Genomic DNA, 25,333 nt, shown 5'->3' with positions numbered 1-25,333 from the left:
GCCTAATTTATCCCAAAATATTTTTAACCGGATTTAAGCCCGTTGGAATATTTTAAATAATATTCGCCAGGCAAACCAAAAATAAGGAGGTATAATTTAAAATTTGCCGTGATTAGCGGAAGTCGCGAAAAACCCCGTTTGCGGTTGGTGTTGGGTGGACCCCCACCCAGGTCATAAAATCGAGCCTACATAAGGGTTGAGTGGGTTTCCTTCCAACCTTTTCACACCTTAGGAGCCTCCTCTCTCTACTTTCTCTATCTCCAAATCGGGTTTTGGTCAAAAATCGCCCCTTCGAGCTTCAAAATGGTAAGTTAACCTTCCTAGCTTGTTGTTCAGCTTATCACACTTGCAAATTCGTGGCTTAAACATCTGAAAACCCCAAGAACAAGAGTTTACGGTTTGGGAACATCCCAAAACCGTAAACACCTTGAAAGAGGGTTTTGATGCCCAAAAACCCTCCCAAAACCTTTCCAATGCTTAGCTAATGGCCTAGGGCTTGCATGAATGATCTAAGAACCCCACACATGAATTTAAGAGGGTAAACATGAGTTTACGGTTTGGGGATCTCCCAAAACCGTAAACACCTTCTAAAGGGGTTTTAAGTGCCCTTAACACCTTCCAATGTTTATTTAAGTGACTAGAACCTTGCCTACATAGCCTAGAACCACTAAAGCAAAAAAGAAAATGGACTAACATGAGTTTACAACCGTAAACTCATGCGTTTACGGTCGTAAACTCATGTGTTTACGGCCATAAAACTCCCCAAGGAGTGGTTCAGAAACCGTAAACTCCCTAAAGTGTCCATTCTTGAGCCTTAATCACTTCCATAACCCTTAAATCAACTCTAGTACCTTTATTTGTCAAGCATGAAGCCTTAAAGCACACAAATTCACCATTCTTATGCGTTTAGGGCCGTAAACTCATGGGGGATATGGTTCCAGAACCGTAAACACCCCTTAGCACTCCTAGCACTTGTAGAAAAGTGTTTTCATGTAGCTGGACATCCTTATTTGCTTGATTAGTTATTTAATGAATAATTAGATACTTAAATGTATCATTATATGTTAAATAGGATCCGAGTGTGTGTTCAGGTCCTCGCTTGACACCTAGCGTCCTCTACCGTCCATTCGTCTGAATCGCCCACGACAGGTGAGTTCATACCCCTGAATTAATCTTTCAAATGATTTTAACTGCTTTTATAGGGGGGGATACAAGTTGAACTATACAGTTATTAGATAAATCACATGTGATTAATAACTGTATAGCAAATGGATTTTTACATGTTAAACTGCTTCATCTAACAAAAGGTTTTCCAATCTCGCTTTCAACTTTTGTTAAAGTATGAATTTCTCTTTTAGATTATCATAAGTATTCGAAAGGTTTTCCGAAGGTTTTTCAAAGGTTTTCCAAAGGTTTTCAAAGTTTGATTTATAGAATGACATCAAGTCCTAATTTCTTGTTAAAGGTTTTCCAAAGGTTTTCTCCACTTAAACTGTTTTATAAAATCATTTTCAAAAGCTTGTATAAATTCTTACTTATAAAGTTTTCCAAAAGTTTTATCCAAGTTTTTGTTATGCTTTTATTTCGTTAAATGCATGCCTATATTCGTATAGTTATATAAATAATATTTAAAGGACTTAGGAAGGCTAGTTCGCCCTATTTCCTTTTCCTCGTTGGGATGTGGTCTGGTGGGTATCGGTTATCCGTCCGAAGGTCGTTTAACTATTAGTTATATATCATGTATACATGTATGGACATAAAAGCTCTCTCTCTCTCTCTCAACCAATTCATCACCTTGAGTAGTACATGCATCCCTCTATATTATTCATGTTTCTGGAGCCCTAGTAACTATTATAGGAATAGTTAGGAGACTCTATCTCTCTCTATCTATCCCTCTATCTCTCTCTATCTCTCTTTCTATCTATCTCACTCTCTTTTACTTTGGAATGTGACACACTATTTCCCTCTACGATGCTTCATTGCGTGAACGCTGTGTAACCAGAGTCTCCGGGATGGAGAGCGAACATCATGTGTATAGATCTATACGGCATTGACACTCCCACACCCAGACTACCAGCTACAGTCCGCACCGATAATGCCCATGGGTGACATAATGCCATTACCTCTAGACGTGACCTAGAGGGTCATTGAATACTCTGTCATCGATCAGCATGGTTACATACGAGTTCACATTCACCCTTTTTGTTTTAGACTTTGCTAGCTATATCGTTCATTCGATACTGTCTGGAGTCTGTGTTTTCCTGTTTTAGACTTTGCTAGCTGTATTGTTCCTTCGATACTGTCTAGAGTCTGTGCTTCCTTTTGTTAGACTGAGCCAGGCGTATCATTCATTTGATACTCTCCTGGAGTCTATGTATTCTTTTGTTTTAGTCAGCAGTGTTACTGCTGAGGTATATATTATTTTTCCCTAGTATTTTCACTTGTGATTCTGTCATTATTCTTTTAAAGTCAATTCTGTATTTTGGTATTGATAGTAATTAGGGGGAAAACTGCTCCTAAAAACATAAATATGTCGGGTCTTGGTCGAAGACTGCTTTTAGTTAGAAAATATAGGATTTTCTGGAAAGGACGCTAATACACCGTAGATTCTAAACTACTATCTTTCATAAAGTTATTTTGAATAAAAATGCGCATTTATACAAATGACACTAAATACTTATGGACTCACCAGCATTATAAAATGCTAATACTCGCTTTCAAAATAACTTGCATTCTCAGGTCATCGATAGACAGGTACATCCCGAGAGCTTTTGTGGAGACAGCCTAGTACCGAGCTGCGTCTATGTTATGTTCTGTAATTACTTTGATATTACTATAACATGTAACCGATGTAAAATTATTACTATTAATGTAATGGTTGTTGTACTTTGATTACTATACTACATATGTTGTGATACTTGACATGACGTCATCCACCCCAGAACGTTTTCGCCGTTCCGGTTTTGGGGTGTGACAGATTGGTATCAGAGCTTCGTTTATAGTGAACTAAGTATATCGAACCACGTAAGATATACAAACTATAAATACAAAGGGAAAAAATTCTCTGACGTAGCTTTTCAAAAATACTATAAAATAAAAATGTATATTTTTACAAAAGTATTCGCACAATCGCACATACTAATTCAGTATCATAATGGCAACAACATAAAAGTATCACGACCAGTTGAATACCATGATTCAGCTTTGGGGTATGTAGTCAGATCTTGGATGAATATAGCCTGATCAACTATATTAAACGAAGGTAGGACCAATGTATGCCGAAGAAGGATCAGGGTGAGCAACAAGTCTGCAGGTTACGAAAAATTTCAAGAATCAAACTTAAAAAAATACTATAGGAGTATTGTAACACAAAAAGCCTTAGTCACAACTTCGAAAACTAACTTCTTGTTCCCAAAGTTTTTCTCGCGACATTCCTCCTTATCCCCATTCTCGTACAGGTACGATGCAGGATTCGACTTACCAGGTGACCCCTAGTTTCCCAACCATGGGAATGCCGGTTGGATTGTAGAAGACCTAGAGCAGGATTCAGAAGAGGAACCCATGGAGGATGAGGAACCCATGGAGGATGAAGAACCCATGGAAGAGGAAGAATCCATAGATGGTGAAGAGGAAGAAGACTCAGATGGAACCGACTCCGAACCCGAAAATTACAATCCACACCCAGCACCTATTCCTCCACAACACTACCAGGGTCGACGCCCCAATGGACTGGAACTATACATCGATGGAGCCGAGAGCAACGTCACCGGCCCCCTATGGCATGCAACGAGGTTTCTACGATCTCAGCAGAGGAGGGTCAGCCGACCGATCCCTCCCTATCTTAGTTCCGTTCGCATTCGCCGGTTGGATGATGAACACGATCGGACTCGAGACCGCACCGAGCTTCTTCGATGGGAAATGGCTGCGACCCGAGCTGAAGTGCAAGAACTCCGAGAATACCGATCCACTTTTGAAGGACGCCTGGCTGAAGCAGAGCGCCAAGCAGCAAAATCCCGAGCTGAAATGAGGAACTTCGTGTCTACACTTTATGATCGTCAGAGCTTCAACCGCCGCGAGTAGTATTGCACTACTCGCTCGAGTTTATTCTAGTTTGCGGACCAATATTACTATTATTTTCTAGTATTCTAGGTCCGATCTCACGATTTAAGTGTTTACACTTCCAAGATCTGTTAGGCGGTCAAAATTTTCCGTACATTGATGTAACATAGACCCTTATAGGGTAAAATTTTTCCCAATATTGTATACTAGGTTATATCAATGAAATTGACATGCAATTTGCTTTATCACATCAAGTTCATGACAAGGAATGTTTACAGACTAAATTTACCAGTGTCCGATTTATGATTGTTTGATTTATAAGCAAAGTTATATGAAATTGAGACCATGTCGACTTAGAAATGGTGGTTCTGCCTTGGATCCTGTTCCTTGTTTGCTTGTGCGCCCAGGGCAGAACCATTAGATGCAAAAGTTATCTAATTTTAATTACTAGTAAATATTATACATCAAGTGATTATTGGTTGGACCCGGTATGGATACTATCACAGACATTTCATGAGAATCAATACTATCGAAATTCATAAAGTCTATTTTTCATTGTTTATAGACTTCTAGTATGAATGAATTCTTACAACATTTTTACAAGTCGGAGTCATGATGCATATAAAGAACTAATAATGTTTAGCTTAGCACTCGACTTGTATCAAAGACTTATTGTCTTTTCATTCTTGTAAAATCGCAGAAAATGCCACCTAGTAGAAATCCTAGACGCGACGAAGCAGCTGTGACTACACCACCCCCACCACCAGCTCCTCAGTTCAACCCAGCCATGTTCCAGGCTGCGATAGCGGCCGCAGTGGCAGCCGTGATAGCCCAAATCAATCCCAGTAATTTGGGAGGTGTAGGTAGTGGTGCCTCGAATTCCAATAACGGTGACGGCCAGGGACACTCGAGAGAGTGTACCTACAAAGACTTTACTAACACCAAGCCCAAAACCTTCAATGGAAGCGGAGGTATCATAGCGTTGCTACAATGGTTCGAGAAAACCGAGACCGTCTTCGAAATATGCGCATGCCCTGAAGCAAGCAAGGTTAAATTTGCTTCATGCACATTCTCCGAGAGAGCCCTCACCTGGTGGAAGGGTCATGTCAACGCACTAACGCTTCCAGTGGCTAATGCGATAACATGGGAAGATCTGAAAACCATGTTAATGAAGGAGTACTGCCCCAGGGGTGAGATACAGAAGTTGGAGGAAGAATTTTTGGGTCTTAAAATGAAAGGCTCTGACATTCTATCGTAGACCTCAATGTTTAGTGATCTAGCCATGCTGTGTCCCGGGATGGTTCCTACTGAAAGCAAGAAGGTGGAAAGATATGTGTGGGGATTATCTCAGCAACTTCAAGGACACGTATTGGCCTCAAAGCTAACTACCTTCGACAGTGACAAGGAACTGGCCCAGCCATGGCACTGTAACGACCACCTCCGAGCAAGCAAAAGGGGGAAACAACAAAAGAAAATTCTGGAATAAGAAAAAGGACTAGTCTACTCAAGACCCTGCCAAGAAACAACAAGTGGTTGCAGTTCACGCTGCCACAACCACTGCCAACCCCACTCCGATAAGACAATACGTCGGGAACCTGCTCAAATGCAACAAATGCAGCTACACCACAACGTGCATGCCGTGAAATGCATTGCACCAACTGTAACAAAAAGGGGCACATCGCCCGATTCTGTAGAACTCCAGCCCAACCGAACGCACAAGCTGCTAACGCTGGAGCAAGCCGAACCTGCTATGGATGTGGAGAAGCAGGAAACCTCAAACGTAACTTCCCGAAGGCAAGAAACACCAACCTCGGTGAAGTGGGCAGAGTTCTGGCGATAGGTCATAAGGAAGCCGTCGCAGATCCAACTGTGGTTACAGGTACGTTTCCCCTCAACAATACCTACAAATGCATTCTTTTCGATAGTGGCACAGTGAAAATCTTCATGAGCCACAAATTTAAGCGCTTGCTTAATGAAACACCACAAACACTAAAAGACACATTCACCGTAGAAATGGCTAACGGAGAAACAGAGAACACTAACAATATTTACACCGGGTGTACCCTCACCTTAAATAACTACTCTTTCCAAATCGACCTTATGCCGGTCACCATAAAAAGTTTTGAAGTTGTCATTGCCATGGATTGGTTATGCCCTCACCATGTGGAAATCCTATGTCACAAAAAGGCTGTTCGCCTTAATCTGCCGAGTGGCGAAGCTCTCATGGTTTATGGTGACAAGCCTAGCACAAACTTTCAGATCATCTCTATTATAAAGGCTTAAAAGTATCTCCGCAAGGAGTACCACGCCTTCCTAGGCCACGTCGTAGATAAGGGTCAAGGAATGAAGGACATCAAGGACATTCCGGAGGTCTGCAATTTCCCCGATGTATTCCCAGAAGACCTTCTCGGAGTACCCCCTCCTCGACAAGTCGAATTCCGAATCGACTTAATTCCCGGAGCTACCCCCGTAGCCAAATTGCCATACCGTCTAGCTCCAGCCGAGATGCAGGAACTGTCCAGTCAACTGAACGAACTACTGAGCAAAGGCTTCATTAGACGAAGCTTCTCGCCTTGGGGAGCACCGGTTTTGTTCGTTAAGAAGAAGGACGGATCTATCCGTATGTGCATAGACTACCGCAAATTAAACAAACTCACCATCAAAAACCGATACCCTTTGCCTCGAATCGATGACCTCTTCGACCAAGTACAAGGAGCGAGTTTCTTCTCGAAGATTGACCTTAGATCTGGATACCATCAACTACGACTCCAAGCAGAGGATATTCCCAACACAGCGTTCAGAACGCGTTATGGTCACTATGAATTTGTAGTGATGCCTTTCGGGTGTTTCGACCTTACTTAGACAAGTTCGTAATTGTCTTCATCGATCATATACTAGTCTACTACCGAAGTAAGGATGAACACAGCTAGCATTTACATCGAGTACTAGAGACGCTGAGGGTACAAAAATTGTACGCCAAGTTTTCAAAGCGCGAGTTCTGGATTCGAGAGGTGAATTTCCTCGGGCATGTAGTCAGCAAGGAAGGAATCCATGTGGACCCTTCAAAGATCAAGGCAATTGAAAGTTGGGCAGCACCAAGGACGCCCATAGAAATTTGGCAATTTTTAGGACTCGCTAGTTACTATCGAAGATTCATCCAAAACTTTTCCAAAATCACAAAACCGCTCACCACCTTGACTCAGAAAGGGGTAACTTTCATATGGGGGGGATAAGCAAGAAACTGCGTTTCAAACACTGAAGTAAGCTCTGTGCAGTGCTCCGATCTTGTCCCTACGAGATGGAGCAGACGACTTTGTGATTTTTTGCGATGCATCAAACCAAGGTCTTGGATGTGTGTTGATGCAACGAGGAAAGATCATTTCCTACACCTCAAGATAGCTGAAGACACACGAGGTAAATTATACGACGCACGATCTCGAACTAGGAGCGGTAGTTTTCGCCCTAAAAATCTAGAGGCATTACATCTACGACACCAAATGCACTATCTTCACCGACCACAAAAGCGTTTAGCATATCCTAAACCAAAAACAACTCAACATGAGACAAAGACGATGGGTTGAATTGCTAAACGATTACGAATGCGAGATTCGTTATCACCCCGGAAAGGCCAACGTGGTTGCAGACACTTTAAGCAAAAAGGAGTACTCGGGCCGCCGAGTAAACGAATTAACCATGACCATCCACTCACACCTGTCCGCACAAATCAAGGAAGCCCAAGAGGTAGCCTTGAAGCTAGAGAACGTGACATGTGAAGCATTAAGAGGAATGGATAAAAATCTTGAATTCAGGGATGATGGAGTTCGTTGTCTCATGAACCGGATCTGGACACCAAAATTTGGTGGATTCAGGGACGTCGTCATGAACGAAGCTCATAAAACTCGCTACTCCATGCATCCTGGATCAGATAAGATATATTTAGACCTCAATAAGATGTATTGGTGGCCGAACATGAAAGTTGAAATAGATACCTTTTTGGGCAAGTGCCTGACTTGCGTCAAAGTTAAGGTAGAACATCAAAAGCCCTCGGGACTACTTCAACAACCAGAGATACACGAGTAGAAGTGGGAACGGATTACGATGGATTTCAGTACCAAGTTACCTAAGACCGTGGGTGGACTTGACACCATTTGGGTAATCGTCGACAGATTGACCAAATCTGCACACTTCCTACCAATAAAGGAACCAGACAAAATGGAGAAGTTGACAAGGTTCTACACTAGAGAAATAGTGTGCCTTCATGGAGTACCGATATCCATTATCTACGACAGAGATAGTAGGTTCACGTCATGATTCTGGCAGTCGCTACAGAAAGCTATGGGAACTAGGCTGGACATGAGTACAACCTACCACCCACAAACTGACGGTCAGAGTGAGAGAACCATTCAGACATTAGAAGACATGCTAAGGGCTTGTGTGATAGACTTTGGTAAAGCTCGGGATACTCATTTACCTCTTATTGAGTTTTCCTATAATAATAGGTATCACACTAGCATCAAAGTTGCTCCGTTCGAAGCCCTCTACGGTCGTAAGTGCAAATCACCCCTGTTTTGGGCCGAGGTGGGCGATACATAACTAGCAAAAGGGCATGTCCCTAACAACACACTTAATGGCCTGGAAATCGTAAGGGGAACAACCGAGAAGATCGTCCAAATTCGAGAACGAATGAAGGCTTTGCAAGACCGACAAAAGAGCTACGCAGATAAGAGACGAAAACCTTTGGAGTTCGAAGTTGGAGATCGGATATTTCTAAAAGTATCACCTTGCAAGGGTTTAATACGCTTCGGAAAATGAGGGAAATTAAATCCAAGGTATATCAGACCATTCGAAATCCTCTCCAGGATTGGCCCGGTAGCATACAAGCTACGATTACCACAGGAACTCAAGCACGTTCATCCTACATTCCATGTGTCAAACCTGAAGAAATGTTTGTCGGATGAGACCCTTTTCATTCCTTTGGAAGAAATTGAGATCAATGAGAACCTCCATTTCGTAGAGGAACTTGTTGAAATCATAGACCGAGAGGTCAAATCGACGAAACAAAGTCGCATTCCCATCGTAAAGGTCCGATGGAACACCAAGCGAGGACCTTAGTTTACTTTGCAACGTGAGGACCAAATGAAGAAAAAACACCCACATCTATTCCCCGACCCTTGAAGTCCTACTCAAAATGCAAAATTTCGGGACGAAAGTCCTTATAACGGGGGGATACTATGACAACCATCAAATTCTAGTTAAAGTTAAACAAGTCAAACCGGTTGAATTTAATTAGTACTTGTATGTTAGAAGTTATTCCATGAATAGAAATGTGCATTTGTATGTCAAAAATTAAAGAGTCTCGAAAAAGCTATGTGTTAACAATGTAAAAACCCTAAAAAGAGAATTAAACGCATTAAAACACGGCTAAGGACCCTTTCGGGGACTTAAAACAACCATTAACGAGGCGTAACAGGGTTCACGAACCTTGCATTTGTGAGATCATGCGATAATAATGGCTAAGGTTAAATCTCTCCTAAAACTCTCCAAGAATGTGAAATCTCTCCCAAATCTCTCCAATTATGTGAAATCCCTCCCAAATCTCTCCAAGAATGCGAAATCCCTCCAAGTATGTGAAATCTCTCCTAAATCTCTCCCAAATCTCTCCAAGTATGTGAAATCTCTCCCAAATCTCTCCAAGAATGTAAAATCTCTCTAAGTTTGTGAAATCTTTCCCGAATCTCTCCAAGTATGTGAAATCTCTCCCAATTCTCTCCTAGAATGTGGAATCTCTCCATGTATGTGAAATCTCTCTAAGTATCTGAAATCTCTCCAAGTATGTGAAATCTCTCCAAAAATCTCTCTCAAACTTTTTCCAGTCATCCGGGTCATCCCAACCCTTAACTTGGTCAAAAATCATGCAAAACGGTGAGATTTTTCGAAAAACAGCCTTATAGAACCGAAACTCCTCTTACGAACCGAAACTCTTCTTAGGAACAGAAAGTCCTCTTAGGAATAGAAACTCCTCTTAGGAGTCGAAACTCCCCTTAGGAGCCGAAACCCTCCTGTCAGAACCGAAAGTGTTAAAAGCCTCTCGGACCGAAACCTCAGCGGACCGAAGATCAACAGCGAGGACCGAGCCTCGGCTCCCCCTGCGAGTGCCTCGCATCCCCCTTCGGAACTTTGAACCCTTGGCCAGCTCTCGCTTCCTTCCTTTCCCTCTCGGTTCCTAGCTTCTAAGAGCCGAACCTCGCAGGTTCGGTTCCTATTGTCCGGTTTTCGAGTACTTTCGCCTCCTAAACCCGTTTTTGATGGGAGTTTTTCACCAAATTCATATTTTTATCATTTTTAACCCCCACAACTATTATTTTAATTATTTTTCAAGGATTCATTAATTAAAAATCATTAATTTACCTTAGGACGAGTATCCTATACCACAAGTGGGTGAAGTGTGCCCACTTGCCTCGTATGTGTCATTTTCTCATTGGTCCTACCTTATCCACATCACACAAACCAATGCACACATCACTTCAAACTCACAAGTTGCTCCAGCAACCTTCCATATAAGGAAATCCCTGGAGGATTTCTTGAGTTACTTGCTCATTTCAAACATACACACTTCTCATATCACCCTAAGAAGGCTTCTTTCTCTCTACTTTCCACCACCTTGTGCAAGTGTTCTTGAGTTGCTACTGCACTTTTTGGTAAGTATTTCCTCTAAACTCAAGTGTTATTCCATGTTTTCATAACATCCTTAAATCATCTACACACATTCTAATGCCAAAGAATCGTTCTTAGGATCATCCAAGCTTTTACGTGTTCATCAAGTACTCTTGGCTTGATATTCCTTAACTTCAACCTTCCACTCTTCAAGTCATCACTCAAGGTGAGTTCATACCCCTACATTTTCTAGTTTCTTTAGTTTTTAGGGGGGGGGGGGGATTACAAGTTAAAATACCAAAACATATTCAAAACTCAACTTGACAGCTTACAATAGAAAAGTTGTGACCTGTTCACTAACTGTTTTACCCAACTTAAACTTAATATTTTTCAAAACTGTTTAATATGCAAGTAGTTCAGGTTTATACCTTTAAAATGACTTCTTGCACATCTCCATACGATTTTCTACAATTTATGGTGATTTTTACAAAACTGCCTATCACTACAGCAAAGAAATCAGACCCGGTTGTGAAAATGAACATTTTCACACTAGTTTGAGACCACCAAAAATTATGGGAAAATTCATGAACACTGTAGACAGTTTTTCCCAACACCTAGAGTTTGCGGATTCAGTTTTTGACTTATGATGATTTTTCTATAATTACCGAAAAACAGTGACAGTTAAGGGTAAAATTGTCAAATACATATTTAAGAGTTATTCACACCTTATAACATGTTGAGCAAGGTGTGTAAGATTTACACTTAGTATTTCCAATGTCTTTTACTTGAAATACATATACATGCGTAACAAGGTTTCATACCATCACACTACACTTTTGATAAGCTATAATAGGTATAGTTTTGAACACTTCGTTTAACAAAGGAAAACAATAATATTATGAATTTACAAAACGATCTTTCAGTACACACCAGGTGAACTCGTTAATGAATATTCGTGAGACATTCTCCTTTGGGGTACTCCAAGTACCACAGAAAGTCCTTTAGTTATAATCAGAATCTCTTGGAGTGAGAACGTGATAGTTGTGTATAGATCTATATTGGGTCCGATAAACCCGCACCTGAGCTGCTTGCAACAGCTAGAACTTTTCGACGCCTGAAGAACGTCGCATTCAAGGCCATCTAGTCTTTAGAGTGATTATAACATCTTGCATGGAATATGTCACACCCCCGAAACCGATAAACGGCGGAAACGTTCTGGGGTGGAGGACGTCATGTACAGTTAATATAATTTCATACAAGTGTGTTCTGTCAAGTTATATAGACACCAAAAAAATATACATCTAAATTAAAGAGGAGTCGTGAACGAGCTCCTTCTTCTCAAAACCTGGCACCTGTACCTGTCTATTGGTGACCTGAGAATACATGTTATTTTGAAATCGAGTATCAGCTTTAAAGTTGGTGAGATCATAAGTATATTAGTGTCTGTGTTTGTATGAAAGCATTTGTAAGATGTTTGTAAGATGTAATGTGTAAGTTTTGTGAAGTTTGTATTTGTTTGAACTCTCCTAGAAAACCCTATGTTTTCTACTAAAGTAGCCTTCTACCAAGGCATCTAGTGTCTATGTGTGAGTCTCATGTAAGAGTGTGTATTTTCCCAATTTTGACTATCATTAACCAAAAATATAGTTTTTACGTTACCGTGCATCGTGTGCATGTTCACAAAGTAAATGTAATGGGAAAAATATTATAGTACTGTAGTGTTGTATTAAGTAACTACTGATGTGCTAACTACCTTAAGCAATTGTAAATTTTAAGGTAACATGTGATCGGCCTATATCTTGCTACTGACTCAATAGTAAAACAACAATGTAAGATGCTGCAAAAATGTGGTTTGGTACCCGTAGACTTGCAAGTCCCACTGTAGCGAGCAGCAAGGTGTAGGATAGTCAATCCAGTATAGATCTATACACGAACTCATACGCTCGCCAATTAAGGAGATTTTGATACAAAAACAGTCATGGCAGGTAGTGCCATGCCCTGTTTAATGGCTCACATAACTGTGTTAATGTACATGTGTGCTAGTTGTATTGTATGTTCTTTCCCTGTCTAGCCTGTATGTTTGTTTCTCGTCATAGTGTCTATCGTCTTTTTCTCGTCATAGTGTTAGCATGTTTGTATACCCTTGCTACCCAAGGGCATTGCATCCTTTGACTCATGTATGAACTGACTCATTGAAGGTTTCATTGTTCTAGTAATACTATTAGTATCTTCCTAAACTACTCCTATAGTAGTTTACTAGCAATGTATGATCATATTTGTGTACCCTTGCTACCCAAAGGTGTAGAACTGATTGAATGAACTTTTATGACTATGTATGTATACATTATATACAACTAATATTTAAATGACCTTCAGACGGATAACCGATGCCCTTAAGCCACATCCAAACAAGGAAAAAGAATTAAAGCGAGCTGGCCTTCCTAAGTCTTTTAAACATTTCTTATATAATTATACATACATAGACATGCATTTGACAATGTATAAGTATGAAAGAGTTTAAGTAAAAGTATTTGATAAGTAAAAGAGTTTGTAAAAACAGTGTTACACCCCAAAACCACGAACGGCGGAAACGTTCAGGGGTGGAGGACGTCATGTACAGTATCACAACAGTGTAATATAATAAACAAGGAACAACATCCTCCATTGCATTATAAGTAAAGTTTTAATACATGTGTGTTCTTCATTGTAATAAGACACCAAAAATATACAATCAAAATAAAAGACGAGACTTGTCTGCTCCGTCTTCTCAAAACCTGGCCATCGTATCTGTCTAATGTTGACCTGAGAATACAAGTTATTTTGAAAGCGAGGATCAGCTTTAAAGCTGTTATGAAGGCCATGTAAACCTTTAAATGAAAATGTTGATGTAAGTATGAAAACCCTAGAAAATCCCTTATTTTCTATAAGTATGAAATGTAGTCTTCTACCAAGACCCGAATGTTTTGTCATGACAATGTAGTCTTCTACCAAGACCCGAATGTTTTGTAAGTAAAACGATAGTTTTTCCTTTAATTGTTTAGTAATAAAGTACTTAGTCTAACTCATCGTTTATGTGAAAGTATTACAAAATAAAGTAAACAGGAAAATGTACTATTGTAAGTGTTGTCACTGGGTACTAAGCCTAACACAACATCGCATTAAGCAAAATATGTAACCTAATGAACATCCGAAGATTGTCCAGAAAAAGTAATAATGTTAGTGTCATCGCTGGGTACTAGGAGTAACACATCATCGCAATAAGCGAAAGGTATAACGTAATGAACAATCGAAGATTGTCCACTTGACCTCTGTAGCAACAGCAGGTGGGTGGAGGGGTTAGCCCTGGTTATCGATCTACCTAGTATAAGTAGTAACCTTAGACCTCCGTAGATAGTCATCGACCACTGGTGCTAATCAGTGGGGTTCGGAATGGTAAGTCTCGCCGAGCTATCCCATTGAACCGGGATAGGAAAGATAATTTACACAGTAAGTACTAATAAATCATCATTGTAGTTCTAAGTACAAGTATCCAGGTAAGTGAATACAGGATAATTCACCTATGTAAAAGTGTTCTTTTACGGTATTCATGTATGTGTGTTCATGTAACAGGTAAGTATATGTAAACATATTCATGTATCAGGTAAGCATCTGTATATGTACTCATGTATCAGGTAATGTACTAGTATAGTGTAACATCCCAAAATATCAAGAGTAGAGTTGAAGGGCTAAAAGAGTAAGTTTGGGAAAGAGCGACTCGGCGAGTCCACGGGTGGACTCGGCGAGTAGAGTCGCGACTTGGTCGCGTGTTAAGTAGCCGACTCGGCGAGTAGGCGCTGAGTGGAGAAAACCCTAATTCTCAGGGTTGAGCCCTATATAAAGAACATTATGTTTCCTTCACAGCCCCTTTATCATCCCTTGAGTTCCAGAGGCCGTGATTTCGTGAGGAAACACCATTGTTGAGTGGATTGGAGCCTGGAGAAGTATTTGTTGAAGAAAGTTTGGGAGTTTGAAGGTGTGGAGCAAGGGGCTTTGCTTGGATTCGAGTTTCCTTGCAGATTGGGGCGTTCTTTTGAGGTAATATCTCGTTCTTAGGCTGTTGTTATCTTGTTTATTCATTTTGGGGAATGAGGGAAGCTTATCTTGGGTTATATTGGAGTCTAGAGGTTAGATCTAAGGTTGCTACCTCAGATCTGGAATGGAGAAGAGTTGGAATGCAGGAAAGTCCCTGTGTTGAGTGTGGGATGAAGCTATCTTGTCCCAAACCTTAGCCCTAATGTGCAAAATGCATAGATCTCTTGGGATTCACGTAAAGTTTGCCACTTTACATGATGGATGAGTTCTAGGAGGCTAGATCTATGTTTTGGATCAATTTCATGGTCTAGAATGCTTCTGTATGGATTCAGACCGGTGGTACTCGGCGAGTCACATGGGTGTACTCGACGAGTTGCTTGAAGATGAGCTGGGACTCGACGAGTTGGAAGAACAACTCAGCGAGTCGGATGAAGATGGCCTCAAACTCGGCGAGTTGTATGAACAACTCGGCGCGTACGTTGATGATAGCCTTAGACTCAGCGAGTCTGTTCTAGGACTCGGCGAGTCTTGTCGAAGAGTCCCACTATTTTCTGGTTGAGTCGAGAATCGGTGAGTCAAGGGATGACTCGATGAGTTGTGTGCGAGTGGACTCAGATTTGTTGGACTTAGCGAGTCGCGGGGTGACTCGGCAAGTTAGGTCGCGGATTGAGTGAAGTTCTAAGTATGGGAACCCGGTGAGTCATCGGGTTGACTCGGCGAGTAGGGTCAGTCAGGGGTTGACTTTGACCAAGGGTTAACCAGTGGTTTCCAGGGGTATTTTGGTAATTGTTGATTATTGTTTTGAGTTTAGTGCATTGGTGGCTGTCCAGTGGTGGAGATCGTATCAGTGATCGGAGCAGCTTGGGTTATTTGTTCAGTCGGCAGTTTCGAGGTGAGTTATCCTCACTATATCAATGGGGTTTAAGGCACCAAGGCCGACCCTTTTATCGGATGGAAATCCGGGTAGTTGTCTGTTGTTATGATATTGCGGGATATGGGCCGGAAGGCATTACGTTATGGGCCGGAAGGCATTATATGTTGTGGGCCGAAAGGCATTACATGTTGTGGGCCGGAAGGCATTGCGATGTGGACCGAAAGGTCATGGCCTGGAAAGGCGTATGTGCGTAGTTAGTATGTTGGCTGAGTAGTAGGGTGATGTTATGCTAGCGGTCAGCTAGGCTGGTATCTTGGTTAGGGTAATGATATGTTATGTGATCTGTTGATCGATTGCTGACTGTGAACCGTTATATGATTATATGTTATGTGCACGGTTGCTTGGTCTGGAGTGTGACCCGGTATGCATGGTTGTTCTATGTTCTGTTATGTTATGTATGCTTTTTATGTTGTGGGCCGGAAGGAAATATGTCATGGGCCGGAAGGCAATATGTTATGAGCCGGAAGGCGATATGTTTTGGACCGGAAGGTCGTGGCCTGGAAGGGCGTATATGTGGTTGGTATTTTGGGGGTATCTCACTAAGCTTTCGGGCTTATAGTTGTGGTTTTATGTTTTCAGGTTCTCAGGAGACTGTGGCAAGGCAAAGGCGTGATCGTACCGTTCCTCGCGTTGGTGTTTTCTGAAATGGATCTGGGAAATACCTTGTTAAATAATGTATTGAAAACCTTTTTGTAACAACGTTATTAAAATGGGTTGATTTTGAAAAGTTTTAATTGTTTTAAAATTTTGGTCATTACATATAGACTCATGAATGAACTGACTCTTGTGTGATTCCTTGTAATAGAAGTAATGTTTGATATCTTCAAATTATCCTTATGATAATTTACTGAAATATAATTGGTTGATCATGTAGGTTTATACACTCTTACTACTCAAGGGTGTGGGAAACTGAATGAAAGGTGTAAACTATAATATCGATACATATATAAGAATATAAGTGTATATGCATAGTTTACTTCAAGAATGTAAAATGGTTTTGTAAGACATCTTATTGGTTTTTGAACAACAATTAACAATGACTTGATGTCATTTTAATTAAACATTTCAAAGGTAAAGCATTTGATAACAATGTGTTTTTAAGATTTAAAACCATTTCATGCATCACATTTTGTAGCATGTGAAATCTGTTAAATGACAAACACGGTTATAAAATACATATCAATGATTTAATAACATGTTTGTTTCTACCTGTATTCCCCCCCCATTAAAGCATTTAAAATCATTTAAAACATTGATTAGGGGTATGAACTCACCTGTAGTTGGTGATTAGGATGAACTGAACGGTATACATTTGCTAGGTATCAAGCGAGGACTTGTACACACACTACGATCCTAATGAACATATAATCACACATATATGCACTCAATTAGTCTCAAATAACTAATTGATAATGTTAAGACATCCTAGACATAATAAACTCTTTATATAAGTGTTTTAAGCCCTAAGGATTGCATCTAAGCTATTGTGGGACAAGGCACTTGTGTTTAGGTTTCCAAAGGACCCCATATATGAGTTTACTCCCCATATACCATCACACATGGAGTTTATAGTTGTAAACTCTTGAGTTTACGGCCGTAAACTCCCAACCATGGGTGTTTTGTGTGTTTTGAAGTTCCAAATGATTCCTAGAATTATTCCAACTTGGTTGTTCAATTCTTGAAAGGGTTTAAGGTCTAGAAACACTCCATTTAGGAGTTTACGGCCCCAAGGCCATTTCCCTTGAATTTACGGTTGTAAACTCCCTTAGGGTGTTGTTTTTGTTGTTTTCAAGCCTCATGCATAAGTGGGATAATTTCTAGGCATGTGTTTAAAGCTAATGAGGACCCTAGGCACACTTTGGTGCCATTGTTTGGTGTTTATGGCCTAGGAGCATTACCAAGGCCGTAAACTCACTTCAAGAGGTGATTTTGATGTGGTTTTGTCCTTCAATTAAGTGGGAAACAATTCCATGTAAAGGTCTAGGGCTTTAGGTGTCTTAAAAGCACCCTTTGGTCCATTTCAATGGAGTTTACGGCCTAAGATACACTTGGGCCGTGAACTCCCATGTGTTTGTGTTCTTTGATTGTTTTCTTGTCGTTTATACACCTACAATTGAGTCTAAGGTAGTAGCATAACACAAGGAACAATCTAGACTCGGTTCGGGAGTTTACCGCCCAAGAACACCTTGGGGAGTAAACTCCTAAATCTAGTGATTTAGCCTTCTAAATCATGTTATTAACACATATAAAGCTTTCTAACACTACTAGAAAGAGGTACTCACGATTTGGGATAAAAACCCGAAGATCCGTGAGAGAGAAAATGGCTTTTCTCTAGTTGGAAATGTGAATAATGAATGAATTTGGTTCAGAATTCTATTTATAGTCCTGAGATATTTTGGCAGAAAATATTTTTATTCCTGAAATGATCTCTAATAAAATAGAGTGTTGGAATAACGGTGTTGCACAAAACCCTAGTGCACCCGCTCTCCTGATATTTCCTGAAGTGTAAACCCTGAATTACTCAAACTTACACGAAAAAGTCTGAAAATTAACTGTGACTGCTATAACTTCTATTGAAGTGATATAGTTTGTACAGAATGGAAATTTCGGGTTGTCACAAACAGTTTGAAGTATAGCAGTTTGGTAAACAGTTTGAACAGTAAGAAAACCACTGGTTTTGTAGTTATTAATCACATGTGATTGATATAATAACTATAAGAATTCAACTTGCATCCCGCCCCCCCCGCCATAAAAGCATTTAAAAACATTTAAATCATTGATTAAGGGGTATGAACTCACCTGTAGTGAGTGGTTTGGATGAAAGTGTCGGATAGGCTGCTAAGTGTCAAGCTGAGGACTTGAACACACACGCGGATCCTATTTAACATATAATGATACATATATGAATATAATTAGTGTTTAAAACAACTTATTATTGAATTGGGACCACCTTAGGGACTAGTAAACACGTATATCGAAGTGTTACAACCATATATGATTGTATGAAGGGGGTATATGGCTTTAAAAAGGAGTGTATGGCCTAAATACACACTATATGTGTGTGTGCGGCCAAGTGTGCGGCCATACATGGTGTGTGCGGCCGGACACCTAGTGTTCTTGGTGTTCTTGGCTAAAGATGTTACCTTCTATGAAGATCCTCAAGGAGATTTGGATGATACTTGAGAGGATTTCGGGTCCTAGCTTTGAAGTAGTGTAGAATGTGTTCAAAAATACCTAAGTCTTGAATATATAGGGGAGTGTGTGCCGTTGGGATGGGTGTGTGGCCGCACACTCTTGTGTGCGGCCCCATACACCCTGTGTTGGTGTGATGGGCTCGAATGCAAGGCGATACACCCATAATACTTATCCCACGACTCCTACCCTTCTTATACTAAGCTTTAAACACTCTATTTGACTCCAAACAGTGCTAGAAAATAGCAAAAATGAGTTTAACTTTGATAAGAAATGAAGAATGTAAGCTATAAATTTTCGGGTTGCCACATCATCCCCCTGTTAGTGGGAATTTCGTCCCGAAATTTGAGTTTAAGCAACTAAGTTATTACAAATAACTAAGTAAAAAGATGAGGATATTTCAGTTTCATCTGATCCTCTCGCTCCCAAGTGAATTCAGGTCCTCGCTTGGCGTTCCAGCGAACCTCACTATCGGGATACGGCTTTGTTTCGTTTGTGTGACCTCTCGGTCCATGACTTCTACTGGTTCTTCAATGAAGTTGAGGCTCTCGTTGATCTCGATCTCGTCGAGTGGGATTACAAAAGTCTCGTTAGACAGACACTTTTTCAAGTTCGATACGTGGAAAGTAGAATGTACGTTACTGAGTTCGTTCGGTAAGTTAAGATTGTAAGCTATAGGGATGATTCTTGCGAGAATCTCAAAAAACCCAATGTACCTTGGATTTAGCTTTCGACGTTTTCCGAAGCATATCAAGCCCTTCCAGGGTGAGACCTTCAATAAAACACGGTCGCCCACCTGGAATTCCAACAGTTTCCTTCGTTTATCAGCGTAGCTTTTGTGTCGGTCTCTAGAGGGTTTCAATCGTTCACGGATCTGCACGATCTTCTCCGTCGTTTCCCGTATGATCTCCGGACCTGTGAGAGTGCTGTCAGGGACTCGCCCTTTAGCTAACTGGGTATCACCCACCTCAGCCCAACACAGAGGGGATCTGCACTATCGGCCATAGAGGGCTTCAAATGGAGCAGCCTTTATGCTCGTGTGATAACTGTTGTTGTAAGAAAATTCGACAAGGGGTAAATGAGTATCCCATGCTTTCCCAAAGTCTATCACACAGGCTCGCAACATATCTTCCAAGGTTTGGATAGTTCTCTCAGTTTGCCCGTCGGTCTGTGGATGGTAGGCTGTACTCATGTCTAGCCTAGTTCCTAGGGAGCTTTGTAGCGACTGCTAGAACCTCGAAGTAAATCTACTATCTCTGTCCGAGATAATGGATAGGGGAACACCGTGTAGTCCTACAATCTCCATAATGTAAGTTCTTGTAAGTTTCTCCATCTTGTCTGTTTCTTTGATCGGCAGGAAGTGTGCGGATTTGGTCAATCTGTCGACGATGACCCATATGGCATCAAGTCCACCCGTTGTCTTAGGCAACTTGGTTATGAAGTCCATAGTGATTCGCTCCCACTTCCATTACGGGATCTCAGGTTGCTGCAGTAGACCGGAGGGTTTCTGGTATTCGACCTTGACCTTTGCGTAAGTAAGGCATTTACTCATGAAGGTAGCAATCTCTGCTTTCATGTTAGGCCACCAGTATAACTTTTTAAGATCTAGATACATCTTATCCGATCCCGGGTGCACGAAATAACAAGTGTTGTGTGCCTCTTTCATGACCAAGTCTCTGAAACCACTGAGTTTCGATGTCCAGATCCGGTCCATGAAATAATAAACTCCGCCACCCTTAACTTCCATGTTCTTATCCATCCCTCTCAGGGATTCACCCACCACATTTTCAGGCTTCAAGGCGTCGAGTTGAGCCATCTTAATTTATGTGGACAAGTGTGAATGGATAGTCATAGTCAATAATTTGACTCTACGACCAGAATATTCCTTCCGACTTAGGGCGTCAGCTACTACGTTGGCTTTACCCGGATGACAACGAATTTCGCATTCGTAATCACTGAGTAGCTCGACCCACCGTCGTTGTCTCATGTTGAGCTCCTTCTGGTCGAATATGTGTTGTAAGCTTTTGTGGTCTTTAAAGATAGCGCTTTTCGTTCCGTATAGGTAATGTCTCCAGATCTTCAGAGCAAACACAACTGCTCCTAATTCAAGATCGCAGGTCGTGTAATTGACCTTATGTGTCTTCAGCTGTCTCGAGGCATAGGCGATGACCTTACCTCTATGCATTAGCACACATCCGAGCCCTTGATTTGACGCATCGCAATAGACGACGAAGTCTTCTATCCCTTCAGGGAGGGACAGTATTGGTGCGGTGCACAAGGCTCGTTTGAGTGTTTGGAACGCTCTCTCCTGCTTCTCTTCCTAGTCAAAGGCCACGCCTTTCTGGGTCAGTGTTGTAAGAGGTTTCACTATATGGGAGAAGTTCTGAATGAACCTACGATAGTAGCCAGCAAGGCCTAGAAATTGACGAATTTCAGTAGGCGTTTTCGGTGCTGACAAGTTCTCAATGGCCTTGATTTTGGAAGGGTCCACGTGTATACCCTCTTCGCTAACCACGTGCCCTAAGAATTCGACTCGTCGAATCCAAAATTCGCATTTCGAGAACTTCGCTTAGAGCTTCTCTGAATGTAATGTTTCTAGGACTTGACGCAGATGTTGACTATGCTCCTCCTTACTACGAGAGAAGATAAGTATGTCATCGATAAAGACGATAACGAACTGATCCAAGTAAGGACGACACACCCTATTCATTAAGTCCATGAATACAGGGGCGTGTTTGTGAATCCGAACGGCATCACTACGAATTCGTAGTGCCCATAACGAGTTCGGAAGGCTGTCTTCGGAACATCCTCCCCTAGCACTCATAATTGGTGATATCCGAGTCTCAAGACGATTTTTTTGTCACACCCCGAAAACCAAAGGCGGAAACATTTCCGGGGTTGACTCCACGTTGAGTATCAAATCCAATGCACATAGTAAAGCAGTAATCACAAAACATTACATTACATAATATTGTTTACATTTGTTTGAAGGTAAAGTTGTACAATTGTATTACATATGTAATATGAACAAAAGTAAAGACGAGTCTTCAGAATGCTCCGTCTTCTCCAAAAGGTGGCGGTGTACCTGTTTAACGCTGACCTGAGAGTACAAGTGGTTTGAAAATCAGCATAAAGCTGGTGAGTTCATAAGCGGTTTAGTTTTGAAAAGATCGAGTTTCCTTGGTTACAATTTCAAAAACGGTTGGTTATGTCATTCCAGGAAAATCCCATATTTTCCTTATAGTTTTAGTTATTCGTTTGTTACTTTATCCGTTTATGAGTTGATGTGCTACCTAGGAAAATCCCATATTTTCCTATGTGTTGATTTGCCTATTTGTATCTAAGTTCGTTACTGGTTGTTATGTTATCTCAGGAAAATCCCATATTTTCCTATGTGTTGAGTTGCGTAATTGTATCTAAGTTCGTTACTGGTTGGTTCTTAGGTTTGATTTCGAAGTACTAGTAATTACCATGTGTATAGTATTAGTTAAGTATTCTAAACCCTTCGATATTCTACATTCGAATGACTATTATCTACTAACTTAGTTGTATTTTCAAATATTTGGAATCACATAGAAGCGTACATTACAGTATTTTTGAAGTTCTGTTGAGTTCCAAAAGAGTACATTAGTTGTATAATCGAAGCTCTGTCGACATGTTGAGGCGGATATATTTGAAACTCAGTAGAGGTCTAGAGGCATATTTTCGTATTTACTTCGAAACTCTGGTGACACTCAAGGGGTACACTAGCTGTATATTCGAAGTCTTGGTGTCATCCAAAGGCGTTAATTCGCATTCGTATTCCTATTTCTATTCGTATTCGTACTATGCTATTGGTTAGATTCGTATTTGTATTCGCTCTATCCTATTAGTTATATTCATATTCGTTCTATCCTATTAGTTATATTCGTATTCGCATTCGTATTCGTACTAACCTAATAGTTATATTCGTCGTTCTATCCTATTAGTTATATTCGTATTCGCATTCATTTAGTATTAATCTTAGTTATGATTAGTATGATTTCTTATTCAAAGAGAATATAGTTATAACACTTTTAAAAGAAATCTATGTTTAGTCTAACTGTTTAACCTGCAATTCGAACCATTAGTTATCACAATTTTCATTATTAAAATCATACATGAAATAAAGCATTTGAAATGAAAATACATTGAAGTACAAGATTTCTTGTACTTTTGCTTGTATTCCCCCCCTGAAAACGTTGAAAACCGTTTGAAAAACACATGAAAAAGGGTAGGGGTATGAACTCACCAGACGCGGAAATGTGACGATTGACACTAAACGTCGGTTCGGGGCCTGATTACTCGCGATGTCCCTATGTAAAATGAAATAATGTACATATATATCTAATAAGATTTACAGTCACTAATTATATGGAACATTATACTCCAATGAGATTAAACACCTTAAAACGAGTGTTTGGAGTGACCCGGGTGACATCTACGGATGTGTAATGGTACTAAGGACTTGGGATTTGAGCTTACTCCCCAAGAGTAAACATTTTAGGGAGTTTACAACCATAAAACACATACATACATGAGTTCACGGCCGTGAACTCATGTTGGTGTGATTTTGAGTGCTTACTGGCTTGTTTGGACTTGGGAAATGTTGGAATGGACTTCTAAAATGCCTTGGATTAACTTAAGGGGACTTATACCATGTTTAAGGGAGTTCACGGCTGTAAACTTGGAGTTTACAGCCGTAAACTCTCCCATGGTCTTGAATAATTGATTTAAGGCACTTAGGACAATCATATGTGATTCTAGTAATTTTCCAAGCATTGGGGTGATTTTAGGGCATCTTTTAACACATATTTGGGAGTTTACGGCCTAAGGGTATGAGCTATGGCCGTAAACTCTTATAGGTTGCATTTTGATATGTTTAGGACCCCCAAACTATTTTTAGATGGTTCTAGGATTTACCACAAGGCTATTGGTTGAGTTTCAAGGCATTTGGACATGTTAAAAGGGGTTTACTCTCCATTTTTGAGGGGTTTACGGCCTAAGCATGAGCCTTGGCCATAAACTCCTATTTACTACTCAAAAATTATGTTCATGATGTCCTATTTACTCCTCAAAAAAGGTTTAAGGGCTCAAAACCGTTTTAATTTAGTGTTTACGGCCTAGGCACCTTCCTGGGCCGTAAACTCATTCAAATCCCTCAAAATCCATGTCTAAAGTGTTCTAAGTCCAATCCATGAAGTCATTTAGCCATATCTAAAATCTAGTTGTGGTTTGGAAGGGTTTTGTTGCTCAAAAACCCCCTTTAAATGAGTTTATGGCCTAGGATAGTTCTAGGGTCGTAAACCCATGATAGTGGTCCTAATCCATGGTTTAAACTCGAATTTGAAGGATAGAGGGGTTGTATAGCAAGTTAGGGAAGTTACCTCAAAGATTTGAAGCCTTAAATTGATGACTTGGACCTTTAAATCTAGTTTGAGGAGAGAGGTTGAAGTGATAGTTGTAGAATGAAGCAAAAGCTTAAAATTGAAGACTTGGATCACTTTAAATAGTGTCCAAGTTTGGGCCACGGTAAAATTCTACCCGATACCGGCGTTAGACGGGGCTTTTGGTCGCACCCGGCCAATTTTCCGTAACCCGATATGGTTATTTTTAATCATGTTCCGATCGCTAATACGAGGTGTTAAAATGAGTTCTAAGGGTATTTGGGCACTCATTAAGTCATAAAATAAAATATTCAATAATGACTTCATAAAATGCCGAAATCAGAAACGAAATCGGAAACGACGATTGGATCATCGGAACGAGTTGCGAAAAGGGTTACATTTAGGGATATGAATTTCGGGTTGTTACATTATCCCCTCGTTAGAGGGAATTTCTTCCCGAAATTCAATGATTACGATACAAGACATGAATTTGAATGAGATACGGATGGATTTGCTGCTTCGGGTTTTCGCGCTCCCAAGTGACATCGGGTCTCCGCTTGACGTCTCAGCGAACCCTCACTATCGGGACGCATCTTGATTTTGTTAGGTAGATACTTCTCAAAGATCGATACGTGAAGTATCAAATGGGTGCTACTAAGTTCCGAGGGCAATCGAAGTTTGATGGTTATGGAATCGATTTCATAAGGGTCACGAAGGTTCTAATGTACCATGAGGGAAGTATTTCGCTTTTCTAAAGCATTCAATGCCGAGTTTGCATCAAAGTTTTCCATGAAAAGTTTATCATTAGATCGAATGGAAAGGAATAATTATCCGGATTGAGTATACGATCTATAGGTATGACGTTAACATTCTCTTTCTCACTGGTTGGTCATCTCGACGGTGCACGTTTCGATTACTAACGAAGGATTTAGTTTAGAATGATATTTTGAATGAATGGTTAGCAAATTATTTCAGCATTAGAATCAAAAACGATCACAGGCACAAGATTTATCGAGAA

At 40.6% G+C, this 25,333-nt stretch overlaps 1 protein-coding gene across 1 annotated transcript; it reads left to right on the top strand.

The window, feature by feature from the left end:
• The first annotated feature begins 5,703 nt into the window (after positions 1-5,703).
• Positions 5,704-6,342, top strand: LOC111920368 (uncharacterized). Its single transcript, XM_023915934.1, has one exon. The coding sequence runs from the start codon at positions 5,704-5,706 to the stop codon at positions 6,340-6,342; it is 639 nt and encodes a 212-aa protein (XP_023771702.1).
• Positions 6,343-25,333: the final 18,991 nt, after the last annotated feature.

This window comes from Lactuca sativa, chromosome 5 (assembly GCF_002870075.4).
Source record: "Lactuca sativa cultivar Salinas chromosome 5, Lsat_Salinas_v11, whole genome shotgun sequence".
In the NCBI taxonomy this organism is placed as follows: domain Eukaryota; kingdom Viridiplantae; phylum Streptophyta; class Magnoliopsida; order Asterales; family Asteraceae; genus Lactuca; species Lactuca sativa.
This window is presented reverse-complemented; position numbering and strand designations above follow the sequence as displayed.